The sequence below is a fragment of the Gobio gobio genome (assembly GCF_949357685.1).
Source record: "Gobio gobio genome assembly, chromosome: 13".
In the NCBI taxonomy this organism is placed as follows: Eukaryota; Metazoa; Chordata; class Actinopteri; order Cypriniformes; family Gobionidae; genus Gobio; species Gobio gobio.
In genome coordinates, this window is record NC_137106.1 from 32,160,929 (window position 1) to 32,179,386 (window position 18,458).

At 36.9% G+C, this 18,458-nt stretch overlaps 1 protein-coding gene across 5 annotated transcripts in view; it reads right to left on the reverse strand.

Moving 5' to 3' along the window:
- The window catches only part of kif13ba (kinesin family member 13Ba), a 66,537-nt gene that overhangs the window by 26,112 nt on the left and 21,967 nt on the right, over positions 1–18,458 (reverse strand). For all 5 annotated transcript variants that reach the window (XM_079832864.1, XM_079832862.1, XM_079832863.1 and 2 more), the window contains exons 3-9: positions 11,199–11,214; positions 10,874–10,934; positions 10,070–10,162; positions 8,774–8,954; positions 8,596–8,683; positions 7,773–7,907; positions 1,389–1,501 (exon numbers count right to left, since the gene is read on the reverse strand). In XM_079832864.1, coding sequence (XP_079688990.1) covers positions 1,389–1,501; positions 7,773–7,907; positions 8,596–8,683; positions 8,774–8,954; positions 10,070–10,162; positions 10,874–10,934; positions 11,199–11,214 — 687 coding nt within the window. The remainder of the gene's footprint in view (positions 1–1,388; positions 1,502–7,772; positions 7,908–8,595; positions 8,684–8,773; positions 8,955–10,069; positions 10,163–10,873; positions 10,935–11,198; positions 11,215–18,458) is intronic.

The following is an 18,458-nucleotide window of genomic DNA, read 5'->3' on the forward strand; positions in this document are numbered from 1 at the left end:
GATGATCCACCGCTCCCACCACGCGCTGCGCGCGAGTGCTGAGGGCATTACAAGAAGATGCAAGAAAAGACGCAAACGGCCGCCAGTGAAACTGAAAGTAGCCCAAGGCTCAGAATCAGATGCTCAAAAACACAATAATCTCCATTAAAACGAATGAGACTAAATGCTCTTACCAGTGCGTCGCTCGTTCTCCTATTACGGCCAATAGATCTTGAAATGACCCGATAAATAAATACAACTCATATCTGTTGCTTTTGTTGTCGTGAACTGAATTTGCATAGCCTATAGAGTGGAAATTGAAGATTGGATTTATATTCATTTTGCGGAGAGGTATAAGGTAAGACAATGCATGTTTTTATTTTTATAGTTTAGATTGTGTAGCCCGTTTCGTTTGCAGGCGCCGTTGCGTGCGCCTGCCTCAGCTTGTCAAAAATGCGTTTTTACTGTGGTGGTGATAGTAAACATATACACTTACATTGTGAGGCTTGAAGTGTTTTTTATATATTGATTTTATTATAGGCAAGACAAGTCAAGTGTTGATTTAAGAGGATAAATTGATCAAACATGCGGTTAACTCACTGCTGGCTGCTGGCCGCTTGGTCATTAGGAAAAAAACAAAAACTTTAATTTAACTAACGAAAATTGCCCCAAACATTTTTTCTAAATTTACTTAATAAAGAAACTAAACGAAATATAACAAATTTGACATTACAAACAAAGATGAACTATTTGTATGCTGCAACAGTGCGTAATAGAGAGGGAGGAAAAAACACGGCTAGTCAGACTCCGGACACCGGTGTATTTACGCGTCATGTTATCATACCAGTCCTGTTCATTTTAAATATTGTGGTTATTGCCAAACCCTAAATTAACACGATGTCGATATTTCGTGCTTTGAATATCACGGTTATCGTCAATACCGGTATATTGCGACACCCCTAATATATATTATATATATATATATATATATATATATATATATATATATATATATATATATATATATATATATATATATATATATATATATATATTTTTTTATCTACTAATTAATATATTATACTGAATTGAATGGAATTTATTAATTTGTACTGATTATTATTAGTGATTATCATATTATAATATATTATTCTTATGTTATACAATATAATATCATAAAATAAAATATAATATAAAAATATGTCCAAATGCAGAAAAAATTAAATTAAATTAAAACCTTTTTAGGTTTCAGTTTCTTCGTTTTTTTTTTAGGATGCAATATGACCTTGTTATTGGCAGGTTTTTTTAAGATTCATACAAACCTTCTGTAGGTTTTTGTATTAAGTGAAACCAAAAAAAAAAAAAAAAGACATAATTAATCATGCAGAATGAGAAAAGAGTGCACACACTTGTTGATGTTACTGCCTTCCTTGAGCCGTTCGCCTGCAGCGCCTGTCTTTGCAGCTCTCTCACTTCCTGCCAGGTCCACCAAACTCAGCTTACTCACCTTTTCCCCACTTGTCTGTAGAAAGAGAGGAGTACAAAAAAGAAATGAGAAATGCTATGTTCAAAATGGAATACTAGCAAAAAGTTCTTACTGCACAGTATATACCGCCTACTGTTTTTTTTTTTAACTGTATGTCACAAGACCTTATTATGTATCTTTCCATGAATGGCGCCTAGTTATTCTGGAAATAAATAGCAAACTAAAGGTGGCGGGAACTAATAATTAAAGGAAAAAGCAACATAATAATGCCTCACTACTGAACATTTCCATGGTTGTCAAGCCTGTCTGTGCTTGTCCTCCCTAGAAATCCAGGGAAACGGCTTCAAACGTTAAATTTGTGTATGAATGACCATGCTGGACAAATTCTGGTGAACTGTCCTATATTACGAAGGAACAATGGCAAGAGAGGCTATGGCGGGCCATGGACAAGCATCCATTGTTCTCCTCTCTATTGCACAGAATTGGACCAGTATGTGGGGTGGAGTTCCTTTATATGACCCAGCATCAGACCTTACTGTACACAATCCCCCTGTTTGAGCATCAGAGATGAGGTTTAATTGAGAGGAGAGGCAGATAGATGCGAGCGGGAGGCGAGAGGATATGGGAAGTCGTGAGGGGGGCTGGGAGCTGGACCGAGATTACAGTGCATTACAACAACAAAGAGAGTCCTTGTGCTGCAAAAGCTTCAGGCTCCACATGCACATGGGCTGAGAATACAGAATCATATAGAGCTGGAGTTTATTCGTTAATCTTTAAATCAACTAACAGGCATATTCGTTACTTTTGTAGCATTTAATCCGCCCCCCTTAAATCCACTTGCATTGCCTCAAGTTACTTTTTAATGACCCATTTCCACCTTCTTGCTGACCTTTAGAATTAACAGGTTGTTCTTGTTACTCTAACTTTAAAAGTTTTATATATGTGAATGACCTCTGCAAGTTAACTACTCAGAATAACTTAGAAACTGCATAGCAACACCTTGACAACCACTAGTGTTGTTTTTGGCGGCCTGTTTTCATTTTAGTTTTAGTCTAGTCTTTGTGTCAAGCAGTCATTTTAGTTTTTATTAGTTTTAGTCATAGTCATACTCTTTTTAGTCTAGTCAAGTTTTAGTCGACTAAAAGTCTGAGCATTTTAGTCTTATTTTAGTCAGAATTATCTATGACTATTTTAGTCAAGTTTTAGTCAATGAAAATTGTATTTTAGTCTCTTTTTAGTAATGCAATTCTATTTAACCCAGTCAATATAGTATAAGTACGTATTATAGACAAAACCAAAATCTTCTTTTAGCCAAACCCATTTCAAACAATGTTATCTTATTATATTATATTATTGTTACCTTATAGACACAAGAATACATCCATTCCAGACACGGAAGACGCTCTGATTTGAAGTTACAACATATTTATTTTACCAACTAAACAAGTACACACACATACATTTAAATAAAATAAATAAAAACATTGAGATGTCTCTTAAGGTTTGTGGTGTTTTTTCCTGTGATTTTTGTGGCCACATTTTTCCCCATCTATTTCCACAACACCCGTTTTATTTTCCACTTCAATGTAATAAAAGTTTTTCCAAATGTCTTAATAAGAATAAATGCATATTTAATTTAATAGGAAAATAATATCCAAATTATTATTTAATTATTTATGTTTAAAATTAGACCCACATTATAGTTAAAATGTTTTTCTGTCTTGTATTTTATCTCAAAATAAAGGATGTAATTTTATTCCACATGGAAATGAGTGGAAATAAGTGATTTGCTTATGAGGTAATCATAATGCTGTGGTTATTTTAACATATATAATTGCTGCCGTTATAACGGCACATTTCAAATGTTTACGTGCTTTTCTTTCTTTCTTTGTTTGAGCGGTGATGAAATATCTTGCTCTTGTAAATACTTGCCAATATTTCAGTAATACAAGTCTAGATCTTTAAAATGCATCAAAATAACAGCGAAGCACAACCGCACGGTGCTCTGCAGTGGCCAAAAAGGATATAAACCGTGAATTCTGAAGTGATTGAAAACTCAGAGATGTGGATTCAGACGGCACCACACGACCTTGGGGTTTGTCAAACAGTAATTCAGTTTGGTAATTCGTCCGGAGATTTTTACACGGGTGGTGGGAGAAAAACACTGATATTCTGCATTAAGACGACAATAAAATCACTGACTAGCTCCTGTAAATAATGAAGACACCTTACGACCGCGGTACAAACAATTACCGTCCGAGTAAAGGCTTACGAACCCCAACTGGCCGGCCATCGGACCCGTTCACTCACCGGAGACGCCGCGCGAGTGGGATTTGAAGAGAGTGATGTGGCCTGCGTCTGCGCAGTGAGACCTGATGCAGCCCCTGAATGAGACGCATAGAAATACTGCAAAATAAAAACACGACTTTTCGTCTCGTCTCATTTTCGTCAACGAAAATGAAGAGACATTTTAGCATAGTTTTTATTTTGTGAACCACATTTAGTCTCGTTTTTATTCGTCATCGTCACATGACCAGCATTTACGTTGCGTCTCGTCTCGTTTTCGTCACGTTATAAAGGTTCGTTGACGAATATATTTAGTCATACTTTTCGTTGACGAAAACAACACTAACAACCACCCAAAACACCTTAACAACTGTGTAGCTATGAATTAAACCCTCAGAACACCTTAGCAGTTGCATAGCAACACCGTGACAACCACACAGAACACCTTAGCAATTGTGTAGCTAAGAATTAAGCTCTCAAAACACCATAGCAACAGCAAAGCAATGCCCTGACACATTGCCATGCACAGACCTTCAGAACACCTTAGAAACTACAGTTGTTAGAGTGTCCTGGGTGGTTGTTAGGGTGTTGCCATGTATAGTTATGCTTTAACATCTTAGAAACCACATAGCATGCCACGGCAACCATTCAGAACACTCTGGCAATAGCATAGCTACAGAGTAGCCCCTCAGAACACCTCAGCAAATGGATAGCAACACCCAGACAACCACCCAGAACACCCTAGCATCTACATTGCTACACATTAACCCCTCAGAACTTATTAGCAACTGCCTTGCAATGCCCTGGCAACCAACCAGAAAAACCCAGCAAATGCATAACTATCAGTGATGCGCGGGTCAATGTATAAACAACCCGCACCCGACCGACGTTTTCAACTAACCCGCCCGCAACTCGGACCGCAAAAAAAAAAGAAGAAAATATTGTACCCGACCCGCTTCCTGACCCGCATTTTTTTAAAAGTAGTAAATGCTCATCGTAGCTCATTGGGCCATTGAGAAAAATTTTCAGGCCCTGACGTGGTGCGCTCAGAGGTGCAGCGGCGAGAGCAGGCAGTTCTTGAGGCGGCCCATCATTTTCCATTTCAGCTCCAGATGCATATTATTGATGAACGCGATGTTTATGTTTCGACCCGGCTTGAAGAATTCATCAGCCCACATTTGGAAAACATTTGGAAAAGTGTGAAAGCCCTTAGGAGCGCAAACTGTTATTTTTCTGAATGCTGTATGATATAGCCTAGTGTTATGTAATACAGGCTTGATTTATTCATTTATTTCGTTTAATTTTCTTAACCATTAAGATGCTGCATGTGTTTATCCAGTCTAATCGAAGTGTGCGTCTCTCCCCCGACTTTCCCAACAAAAATCCCGCCCCCTCTCAGAAAATACATAAAACTGACTTTAAATGCGTTTAAAAGTAGCCTATTAAAATGGTACAATGGCATTGCTCAGTTCAACGTTTTGGGAAATCATTTTGTCCCGCGTCAGCATTTATTCAAAAGTTAATAACGCTCAACATTCAAAAGGTAAATAAGGATTTATTGACGATCCGACCGACCGTGACCCGAATATCATTAAAAATATTTTTGGATGACTCGTAACCGCGGGTAACCGCGGGTGGCCGCGGGCACCCGCTCATTTTGGATCAACCCGCGCATCACTGATAACTATGCACTAACCCCTCAGGACACCTTAGCAACACCCTGGCAGAACTGCTAGCGTTAGATAGGGGCACATTTGCATGGCCAAGCAAAGATAATTTAAAAATCTATTTTTAAGAGCCGTTTTCCGTGATATATTGAGCCTGGGAGCCTGGGACACACCAAGCCAACGTCAAAGAACTAGTGGTGATGAAAGCTGACTGTGTTGTCACCTCTTGACGGCTGCATCTCGGCCACAAAGCTGCGCTTTGAACACACCAAAAGGACTAAATAAGACTGTCAACTAGCATGTGCGTTCGGAGCCTGTGTAAGCAAATGTCGGTCCATATCAACCGGTATCAATGGTCTATTTGTCATTCAAAAATGGAAACCAAAACTAGGACTCCAGATGTACAAACAGTAAACAAAGCAGCGCTTGCTTCCCATTTTTATTAGCAATCAGGCAGATTACTTTCTTCATTCAATTCCAGTCAGCGTATGTTATTATGAAAATATTTGTGCATTCGAATGTACAGGCAAGATGACCTTAAATTATAACAGCCTTCTGTACGGTCTCGGCTTATTTGCTCGCTTTCATCACTTGTGCTTTTATTCTAGAATCTAGTGCACTGACTTGTTCGCTTATCTGAACAGCCAATCAGAGTGATCTCTCTCACTGACGGCCAGACACTGATTCAACATGCTGAATCGTCCCAAAAACACCCAGACTACATCCGACTAGAGCCAATGGCACGGAACACACCAAATAAACGAAGCCAGCCAAACTCAAAAACAGCCCGATGTTGCCCGATGGCGGACTTTCGACTGTGTGCCCTGGCCTTTAAAAACATATTTAAAACAAAAGAATATGGAAATCAGAGGTAATCCATTGCCTTTTCTTCTTCTACAGCAGTCACATATCCCCACAGAGCTGTTTGCATGGGAAACCACAGCATGCAAAAGGCAGCACTGATGACTTCGCCGGAAAAATACACACATCATTACTTATCGATGGCTGAGCTGACAAACACCACATACATAAGGGCTGGGACTGGTGTGTGTGTGTGTGTACATGCAGGCTAAAAATTTTGCATTGCTCTGTTTTAGTGACAACATGCTAAGTTTGGATCTCTGCTGTAGTCTTACACCTGTTGAGTGACCAGCGCAGTCCAGGCTCTGATTAATTATAGATTAGGGACAGGACACGACTCGAGTCAGGTGATCATGACATACGCCACAAAAGAAAAGCGCAGTGACACCAGGACAGTGCCAGAGGAGATCAGTTGACGTCTAAACTCGGACAAACTATAATTTATTCATCAATTTTCCTGCCATTTGCATGAGCTCTCCCCATGCTCGCAGTAAAGCCGATAAGAGAAGGTTACCCTGGGCTAGAGAACCATTAATGGTAAAGTTCACACAATTTTCTTCTTATTTAGTAGTTCCAAACCTATATGCTTTGATTGATAGCTATAGTCACAGAGATCTTTGGAGCTGAATGAATGAAACGACTTGTGCAATATTATAAATAGGAAACAACCAGTAATGATCTAAAGTGAATGGAACAAAAGCAAAGGCAGTGTTATATGAATCTAAGAGGAATACTTTAGACTGAACACTGGACTGTGCCAGCACAGGTCCACATCAGCTGATAAAAGGTATTCAGACGCATCCATCTATGAGATCATCAGGGCTGGACACAATGACTCATCTCTCAACCTTCCCCTTCCTACAGTACTTGGCTTTATTTCATTAGGAGGACCTTGCAAGAACATTCAAGATTTGGGTTTTATCAGCAGCAGAAACAGGACTATTCCCAAATTAAACAAGACATTTAAAGAGGAATGTATAAGCGAAAACATGGTTTTCCTTGCTCTTAAAATAAGAGATTTTCTGGTCAGACTCTTGACGCTTACAGCACAATGCTCCCAACCCAGGCCAATATTTACATTAAGGAGCTGCAAAAACAAGTAAATCAGAGATTATGAATGTAAAGTTATGAATATATTAACATATGACCACCCACATTTGCATCTCAATGTTTATTCATTATTAAGAAACCTGACCCAGCCTGAAAAACAAACTATGCTGGTATGCAAAGCCAATCACAATGGGATACAAAAGTCAAAAAAGGTACAATAGCAAAAACTGATGGGGGGGAAATTATCATGATTATGAGTTTTATAGTGCAAGAAATTTCGACTAACATTATAAGTGGACTTTAAAAATGTTTTAAAAAAGCATGAAACGTGTAGAGTTTGACCCATTTAAGTGATTTTCTACTTGTCTTATCTTGTATCTATATCTTAATCTATGTAAATCAGTTCTGAGCATCAGAACAGTGTGTTTTAAGTGTGTTCTTACCCCTGACTGCAGGTCCTTCAGCGTGTGCGTGAGGATGATATTGAAAACCGCATGGGAGCGACTGCTCTCCTCATTCATATTAGTAGCCGCCACAGTGCGGGATTTATTCCCCTCAGACATCAAGGACTCTATGTCCTTTGGGTTGGAAAAGGGACATGATTAGAATCCCGGATGTACTTTAAAGGTCAGAACAACTGCACACTTAATTACACGATTATTTTTGTTCAAAGAAAAGACGAAAAGAGAAAAGAAAAGCAGTAAATATGTCCTGGATATAGCTTCTAAAATAAGGTAGGCACAATGCTGATTAAATATGGTTACTGCAAAGTAACCTGTTTTTAGGTTTTGAAATTACTTCCACACTGGAATCTGTGGAATTCTACAGAACGGATTTAGAATTGGAAGAACATAGTCAACACATTTAATCCAATTAAATCCAACATACTTCAGTATAACTAATAAATGAACAAGAAAGGGATATGGAAAGAACCATTTAAAACAAAAAAATCCATTAATAAAATTCTGCAAAAATCTGCTTTCTGAAAATTCTGTGCAGGCTTTTGAATGACTATGATTTCCACAACACCAAAAACTTCAGCAGTGACACATGCCATCTTGTGAGCTGACTACAAACATTCCTAAAGCAGGATTTGCTCAGCATCAACTACAGACCCAAAGAGGGGATAAATTAACCATATGACCAACTGAATGACAGAATGTATTGTAAAAAAAAAAAAAAAAAAAAAAAAAAAAAAAAAAGATAAATGATTGTTTGAAGTGTGCATGTCATTCTCCCATTTAAAGCGATCAAAGATTTTGTTACCTTGTAACTTTCAACCGCAAGTCTGGACAGACCATCGACATAAGGCCCCAAAACTTTATGTTCTCTCACTCTCAAGGCCTGTCGACTCCTGTGAACAAAGCAAACAGATATTGTGTAAGATCAACATCTACAGCAGAGTACAGCTCAGAGATTGAACATAAGGCACAAAAGGCTTCACCCTTTGGGGTCCAACAGGTCCCGGACTTTCTCGTTGTAGATTTCCATAAAAGAGACTTCCACGGTGAAGCTCTCTTCCTCTCGCTGGTGTTGTATGGTCCGCTCAAACAGAGAACTACAGAGTCTGGGGATCAAACCGGGCTGGTCCACCGAACCCATCATGGTGTAAGACTTTCCAGAGCCTGAGGGAAATCACACCACAGCAGACAAGAAATTATCTCATGCTACTTAACATAAATAATAATTACTTAACATAAATAGATTACAAAAAAGAATGGTTATATTTAGTTTAGAGTAAGGCTGCTCGATTATGGCAAAAAATAATAATAAACATAACACGATTATTGGTGGGCGATATGATCAAAGTCTTATTTCATTATATGAGTAATTTTAGATATCAGTTACCAATGATTAGATTTCAGCTAAAATTAATACAAGGATGAATAATGTAGCCAAGTAAAAGGTCCTTAAACAGTTACAGAAGACAAGTAAACAGTCATCGATATGATAAGAACTAAGAAACTAATTACAAACAAAATTGACAAAAATAAATAAAACAGAACAAAAATACTAATTAAATAAACAGTGCTTTAGGTTTTTCAGGAAGATGTACTAACAGTGGTATAAGTAATAGCCTACAACAGAAACTGAATAAAGTAATCAACTGTAAAATAACACTGCATAGTGTTCATAGTATACATTTCATATAGATTAATCCCTATTAAAGCTACACATTTTTTTTATTCATTTTAGGGTAGCCTATAGGAGTGAGTGATTTTATCTTTCTCTTAACATTAATGACACAGACTGAAGCAGTAATATTGGGCTGCTGTCACTTTAAAACCGTATGCACATGCATTTTCTTTATCAATTGTTTACATTCACTTAAAAAAAATGCCTTTTTTTTGTTTATCGGCTATTTGACCATTTATAGCCCACAACATACTTTGCTTAGGTGCGTTCCGCCCTGTCTCGGAGCACGCACACAGAAAGCTACCAAGGGAACAGTGTCTCTTTCGCGGCTCAATTTGCTTTTAAATACACCGTTTAATATCAGGCACGTCCCACAGTTTAGCAACAATCATTTTACAACACTCACTTAATTCAGCTGACTTGAATGTTAAGTTTGACTTAGGGAGGAACAAAAGGGGACAGCGGAGTATGACAGCGGCACAATCATCTTTTTACCTCAATTATCTTTTTTTCATAATCTTTGGAAAATCAAATATGATTAATCGCACAGCCCTAGTGTGTTTAAAACATGAGCAAAGGTCACTGTGTACAAAATATTACTCACCAGTCTGCCCATAAGCAAAAATACAGGCATTGTAACCCTGAAAAGCATTGTGCAAAAGACTCTCCCCAAGGCACTGAAACACTACATCTTGACCTGTAAAAATATGATTGAATGACAATTAAGATGAAGTATTTAGGGGTGAACCTCACAAAACCTGGCAAAACATATCAAAGTGATATTTCACCCTAAAATGACAATTAAGCTAAATTAAGGTCATAAAATAGGCTTCACTGAATTCTGAGATGATTCATCATGTGAAGGAGAGGATGCGTATGTAGAAACAGGGCAAACAGGGAAAACAGGAGAACATAAGGCATCTAAATAAATACTGTAAAAAAAGAAAAGAAAAAAAGAATGTTCTACAGATTAATGTGATGAGAATTTGGAGGTAAAAAAATGTCACTAAAAATAGGATAATCATTTTTCTAAAAGAGAGAATAGCAACAAAATACAGCTAACCGTCAACAAAACTTTGCTTGTATTTTACGCAGATGCATTAAAAAATTGGACCGGTCCTTTGTCTCAAAGCAAAATCATTTTAAGAAATATTTTTTCGTAATTAATTTGTCTCAAAGAAAAAGTGCCAAAACTTTGTAAGTGTATTATAAACTTCAAGGTGACATTACAGATTTTCTGGAAAAACCTTGTTAGTAAAGATGAGCTTGATGTGTAAACAAAACCTTATCTTCACTAGCACCAGCATCACCAGCACAAGAACCATCATAACAAGAAGATACAGATAGTTGGCACTGAACCAAGAAATAAACAAAGTGGCTTCTTCAAGAAATGTTTGCAGAAACTTACCAGCAAACTTCTCTGTCTCAGACTCATCCATCGACCAAAAACAGTAGTCATAGGCAAAGGTCTTAAAAGAGATAGAGAAATATGGTTACTTTGAGTTTCAATTTGTTATGCTCCTATTAAACAAAAACTCTCTGGTAGCACTTTATTTTACAGTCTTGTTTTGCAGTCCCTGAACCTACCCCTAAACCTAACCTTAACCCATGTTGTTGTTACCTTACTTTTGTGGGTAAGTACACTGTAAGTACATTGAAAGTGCACATACTGTAAAATAAAGTGCAACCCATATTTGAATGATGTTCGTTTCAAAGAGAATTGAGTGCTGTACCTTTGGCTGACCCCTGCTGCAAGATGATCCAATGAGAGGGTGCATATGGGAAAAATATGGAAAAATAGAGCTTGTTAAAAAAACAAAATCATTTCAGAATAAATATATAAAGTATTAAAATAAGTTTATAACTGGTAGAGACGCACCGATTGCCATTTTCTTGGACGATTCTGATTACCGTTTTTGTGTGTGTGTGTGTGTGTGTGTGTGTGTGTGTGTGTGACCTGCCAATTCAGATTTTCTTTCTAATAACTATAATTGACAGCATATACAAACAAAAAGCAACTTTTCTTCAACGCAATATTATATTTTCATAAAAAAAAACACAAATAAAAAAATGAAAACAACAGCACAAATAAACGCAATAGAATAAAGAGAGATATGAAATAAACAGCTTTACTTTTTTTTATGTGGGACTAACAGTAGGTTATTATTCGGATAAGAAATTCTACAGAAATGAAAGTAATCAAATGTAAAATAACACTGAATACTGATGATGTGCAATGGTGTAGTAGTGGTGTCCCATTTCTTAGGGGAATATTTTTGACTCTGTTTCAAGGGGCATGGGTAAGGGGTAGGCAAAGGGGTATAAAATAGAATTGGGCCTAAATGACTAAATAACTTTTTTAGCTTTAATAATGATTAATCTGAATGTTTAATGTTTATTGAAGCCTAATAAATGTTACAAAATTGATTGCTTTCAATTACACTGTAATGTTGAATGGCTATAATTAATGTTTAAAATTGGGGGGGGGGGGGGGGTCAATTTCATTGAGACATCAGTAGCTGTATTATTATCAGTGATACTAGCCTTCATTCATAAAAAGATGCCATTACAACAAATATTTAAATTTTAATTTGGAGATTAACTGTAAAAACTATCTATCTATCTATCTATCTATCTATCTATCTATCTATCTATCTATCTATCTATCTATCTATCTATCTATCTATCTATCTATCTATCTATCTATCTATCTATCTATCTATCTATCTATCTATCTATCTATCTATCTATCTATCTATCTATCTATCTATCTATCTATCTATCTATCTATCTATCTATCCATCCATCCATCCATCCATCCATCCATCCATCCATCCATCCATCCATCCATCCATCCATCCATCCATCCATCCATCCATCCATCCATCCATCCATCCATCCATCCATCCATCCATCCATCCATCCATCTATCCATCTATCTATCTATCTATCTATCTATCTATCTATCCATCCATCCATCTATCTATCTATCCATCCATCCTTTAATTATAACAGAACGTTCAGATAAAAAAAAAAACCATAATTGTCCAAATTCTACGCACCCACAAACTCACAGTCACAGCTGACAAAAATAGGATGTCATCACCCTAAATGCACTCAGACTAGAACTAGGAACTGCCGGCTCTGCACACAATCACACATCCTGACTGAATCCATGTCATCAGTTGTACTTTGCTCAGTGGACCTGAACACAAACAGTCCGTCTCTCACTGAGAAAGCCTTGCCGTTTACAGGGTAAATACACATTTGCAGCCCTGACTCAAATGTTGTGTTATCTGTAGAGGGCACCTCAATGGCTTTGCATAGCACTCTGTGAACACAATGACCTATATAAGCATTACTGACAGACTATGGGAGCATATTGAAGGATCCTAATCACTCACAGAAGACTGTGCCTTTCCAGGTCCAATTAATTCAATTCAATTCTGATGTTGTTCTATGGGTAATTAAAAACCACTCAGGCAAAATGCAAAGCTCTTTTCAGAACCATAATGGGCTGCCTAAACAATGAACAAAATTGAGAAAAACTTCAGTTTTAAACATAATCTAAAAATACATTTTCGTAAAAAGGAAACCCAGCACTTCTTTGTACCATGAGCTTTTAATAGCTATTAATAAATTATTTAATATAAACATAATGAAATTAATTCAATAAATTATATGAATAAAGTAATGTATTATTATAAATAAACTATTATCAAAAAGAGTGAAAAGTGGTATGTATATGGCAAGTTGCTGAAGGCACAAGGCTGAAAAATAAGAGGGCTACTTTGGAATATCGTGCACTGATGAATCAATAAGCCAAAAAAATGTGTATAAAAAGTAAATGGGGTCAATTTAAATTTCAAGCTGACTTTTTAGAATCTCATAACTAAAGATATATTCTATGATGTGCAATTATTCCCTATTTATTTATGCCCTCTGCACATATAACCCATTTTTCAGCAATGGCAACCCTTTTTATAATCCCAATCTAGAAAATCTACATCCACGAGAGTTCATGGAAATCACTGAAGCGTGTACAGCCAAGCAGTACACAGTTCGCAAACGAAAAAAAAAAGCGAGGGATGGAAAGCTAGGGCAAAATATGCCTAGATTCAGTTCCAACGACCCCAGGCTCAGCTTGTCGTTTAAAATAAGGCCATGCCACACTTGTGGTATAATAAGTTGCACAATGACGTCCCCCCGTCACACCACGCTGAGAACTGGGGGAGATGTTGGCCCTTGAAGGATGTGTCAGGCTGAGCTTCATCTCGAGTTCCTGGAGGAGGTTTGAGCAAACGGGGTGAACAAACACACATGGCAGCTGTACATCTGTAACACTGAAATAACGTTTCTGAGTGACAGTCCCTCAATTAGAGCCCGACCGATAAAGGATTTTTAAGGCCGATACCGATACAAATATTTGGTCACTTAAAAATCCGATATTCCGATATATCAGCCGATATATATAAAAAATAAAAAAATAAAATAACAGAAACGCGTAAAAAAACACAAACAGATTTCCCTTATACATTAGTTATTTGTAGTTATTCATGATCCCTCAGCCTCTCTAAAATAATATGATAATGCAGTTTAAAAATAAACTTGTTTGTTTTATTGTCACTACAGAACAGAGGAACATAAAATATATTAAAGTTCTGATAAATAAAATGTATAAAAATACAAACTTAAGATATGAAACTTAAAGTCGTTTGGACGAAAACACAATAGGCTAACAAAAACCAAAAATCAAAGTTACCAGTATTAATAGATGTGGTAAGCTTTATAAATATAACTTTTAGCAAGACTGGAAAAAAAAATATTCAGTTAAGTTCTAGAAGTTCTGATAAATAACAACAACAGCAAAACATAAACTATATACAGTATAAATATGAGCCACCTTATAATTACAATGTCAACTTGCTTATCCCTTTACATGCACTCTTTTAATTCTATCCATCAAGCTACCACAAACCATTTTCAATCATCATTTGCTGCCTGCCTTCTAAAATCTACTAACGTTACTGATGATGACTCGTGTAATCCATTATTTGACTCGTTAATGCGGCGTCTGAACGAAGTCACGCACTTTCGTTCACTCTTCACGAGCCTAACTTACGATTTACAATGCAGAGACTGGAACTACAAATATGCTAGTTATAAATACAGTAATCATTACTTTATTTAGGCAGAATAAGTTTGTTGTGTTTTTCAAGGCGCATTAATGTTAGCGGTCTCCCACTGATAGCCATGGCATTAGCTAGCTTTGTGGTTAGCGTCTATGATAAGTTATAATTTAGAAATATGTATACTTTTTCAAAATAACGGGCAGGGGAGAGATGATACGTCTCATGATGTCAAACTGTCAGACTATTAAAGAAATGCATCTTATTCAGTCACATTGTCCGAGGTAAAATAAGTCAGTCAACTGTGACCTAGCGTAATTACCAGCTCTCTTGGCTTACATGTAACAGCAAAACTGGACTTGGCAGTTACAAATTGTGTCATGTTATTTGAGTTAAGAGAACTGATGGGGATGTTCTTTTAACTGTTATTCAATTCAAGCAATGTATGTCTCGTTGCCAACTTACATGCATTTCGCGGATGATCTGTGTTGTGAATGCAGCGCTCAGAGCGCTGAAGCTCAGCATGACTCTGCTGGATCAGCTGCTGGTGTTGCCAGCCGGCACGTTGTAGAGCGCCCTCTGGTGGACAAACTATGAAACGCCAACACTCAATGTGTTTGAGAGGTGTTTCGTCCGGTTTTTTTATTTTAAAAAAAATATTCATTTATCGGCCATCATAAATGCCGATACCGATAGTTTGGAAAAAGCCTAATATCGGCCGATAATATCGGCCCACCGATATATCGGTCGGGCTCTACCCTCAATCGTTGATATAAATGTGGATATTCTTAGAAAATTATCCTCTCTCCATGCTATCGGCTTCCCAAAATCTTCCCTCCCTATCCTTTCATCTATCACTGCAGGGCTTAAACTGTGCTTTATGGCTAACAAATTTCTTAAGGAGTATAGCTAATCAAATTTCAAGCATCGTAGGAACATAATGCATATTTTCCAAGACACCTAAAGGACAGATTACTAAATCTTAAGAAAGAGGTCTCCACCAAACCTCTACAGCCAAGGGTGCAGCTTGTAGTAGGTATGTGTGTAATCGTGAATGTGTTCACTGGGTTGTGTGTTACACCCAGACTGCTCATGCTTGCAGCTCTTGCCGGTGGCACCTCCTTTCCCAAACAGTCGTTACAAGCCCTAGTGACTTTGACCTTGTACTATCTAGCATAGCCTTTACCACAAAACCTCTGGTCACATCTTATCGTATCTGATTCACCAACATTACAAATACAATGACATACAGGTGCTGATGGAATGGACAAAGTACTGAAATGAATCGTATTAAATTATACTATCTGTCCATACTATTCATCTTATTCATTCTGAGCAGAATCATGTAGATTTGCGGATACAATGTTGATTAAATACGCTCTGCGAAACTAATCTTATGTATGAAGGGTTAGGAAGTCAATCTTTTTAGTGAATCGTTTGTTTTGGTTGGTTTGTGTGAATTAATAAGTTCAAATAAATGATACAGTGATTTAATTGGAGTACCTGCATTGTCTTATTTGGAGCAAAATATTGAGCTAAATGCTGCTGTCCTTCACTTTGTTTTCAACTCATTTATATCAATTAGGGTGTTTTCTATTTTCATTTAGTGTAAATTTGTGTGTTCAATTTTATGACATTTGATATTTGATATATTCTGACATAATAAAAAAACAAACAAAAAACAATTGAATTAATTACAATTAAATTAAAACTAAATCAAATAAATTAAACAAGAATTTAAATAAAAAATATATATTTTTAAACATAAAAAAAATTAGGTGTATAGGTATAAATTGGTATTAAACCTTGTTATATTCTGCTATGATTGCAGAATATAATTTGATATAACAGAAATAAAACCAAAAAATAAATAAAAATCAGATTATTAAATCAAATCAAATAAAATGTAAAAAATCAACTGAAAAAAAAAAAACACAGATTAGGTGTTAGGTATAAACTGGAGAAATTAAAATGGGTGCTTTGGTAAAAGAGCAAAGTTAGATTCACGTTTTTGATCGTACAATGACGGCGGCCATGCCAACCCAATGACAACGTCAGGAAAGCTGGCAGCTGCCCCCAAGTTCCCAGTCTGGTTTCCAAACAGTGCTCGACTAAACCCACTATGCATCACTCTGTGTTTTCCTAACACGGCTGTCCTGTACATTTGCACCGATTGGAATTGTCCCTGAGCCAACTGTACAAATGATAAATGCGTATGCTCTGTCTCTACGCCTGTGCCTGCTTTCCCTGCAGGGAACAGAGGCATGTGGTTGTTGTTACCCAAAAATGCCTTAGTGACAGGTGAGACCAATCGCTGAGAGATACCCAAGCTAGAACTGGGATCAACGCTGTCGTGCTGTTAATCACACAAGTTCTCTCATGATGTCATCGAGTAGCCTCGCGAGTAATCCTGTACGTTGCTTTATGACATTGTTTTTGTCGGAGTGAGTCAGAGGCTTCCTGATATGAGGCAGCACTGAGACCTCAGCTGCTGGGGAAGACACAAACTCTCACTTTCTTTAGCAAATCGCACACACACACACACACACACACACACACAAGCATTTATTTCGAGAGTGACGGTTTGGTAGCGTGCAGCACAGACTCTGCGCTTGCATTAGACCCTTCCCCCAAACCCACAACAAGTCTTGCAGTTAGGGCTGGACAGGCATTAATGAAATTATATTATATCCGAATATAAATACAGAATGCTTAAAGTAACAATGTTTAAAGCAACGAAAAAGTACAGAAAAAAGTTTTTCACAAAACGGAATACTAAAAAGAACAATAGCCTACATACACTACCGTACAAAGTCAGTAAGATTTTTTAACAGAAATAGATATGTTTTCTTAAGCAAGGATGCATTAAATAAAAGTTAAAAACTTTCCTAATTATTACAAAAAATATTTAAAACAAATGCTGTTCTTTTGAACTTTCTATTCAAAGAATTCCGGGGGGAAAAAAGTGTTTCCACAAAAATATTAAGCGATACATTGGTTTTTAACATTGAGTGTGTTTACTAGGGCTGGGTATCGATTCAGATGTTCCGATTTGATTCGATTTCGATTCGCAAGCTCTCAAATCGATTCGATTTCGATTCTCAATTCGATTTTCGATTCAATTTCGATTCAACTCAATGAATATAGATTTAATTCAAATAGCCAACTATATTTATAAAAAAGAACAGTGAATATGAGTTTACAAGTGGGTAATTAAAAAGAAATTAAGAGCCACAAACCTGTATATTAAACTCTTTTTTATTTTAGGTACACTTGGGTAGGCCTACATTAAAACAGAACCCAAGAACCCATCTCTATATTTCAAATGCATACAATTATGTTAAATACAATACAATTTTGTTTTTATGGATATTTTGATACACTTATTCTAAAACATAAAAAGGATATTGGATGATTTTCAGCAATTTTCAGTAAAAGACAAGCATTTCTTGCGATTTAGCCGACCGTCATTCAGACTCTGTCCGTTTTTATGGAGGCTTTTTCCTCCAGGGGCGTCTGTGCTTTGATTTGTGCCCTGGATGATGCATTATATTTTGTCACTATCTCTGTTATTTGCGTGCCTTCCTTAGATGTGATTGCCATTCGATTTTATCTTAACGACAAGCATATATGCGATACCGGGCAGGATCGACTGGAAACCCCAGAGAAAAAACCTCTTTACCTCATGAAAACGCAATACTTCAATCAAACTAATGCTATTTAGCTCATATTCTTAGTAATCATATTTGCATTAAACTATATGGCGTACGCTGATTTTAAAATCGCAATAAACAGGCATGAAAACATGTAAACCTTAATTACCGCTCTGACCAAAGTGCACATGCTCGGTTCTACATGGCTGCC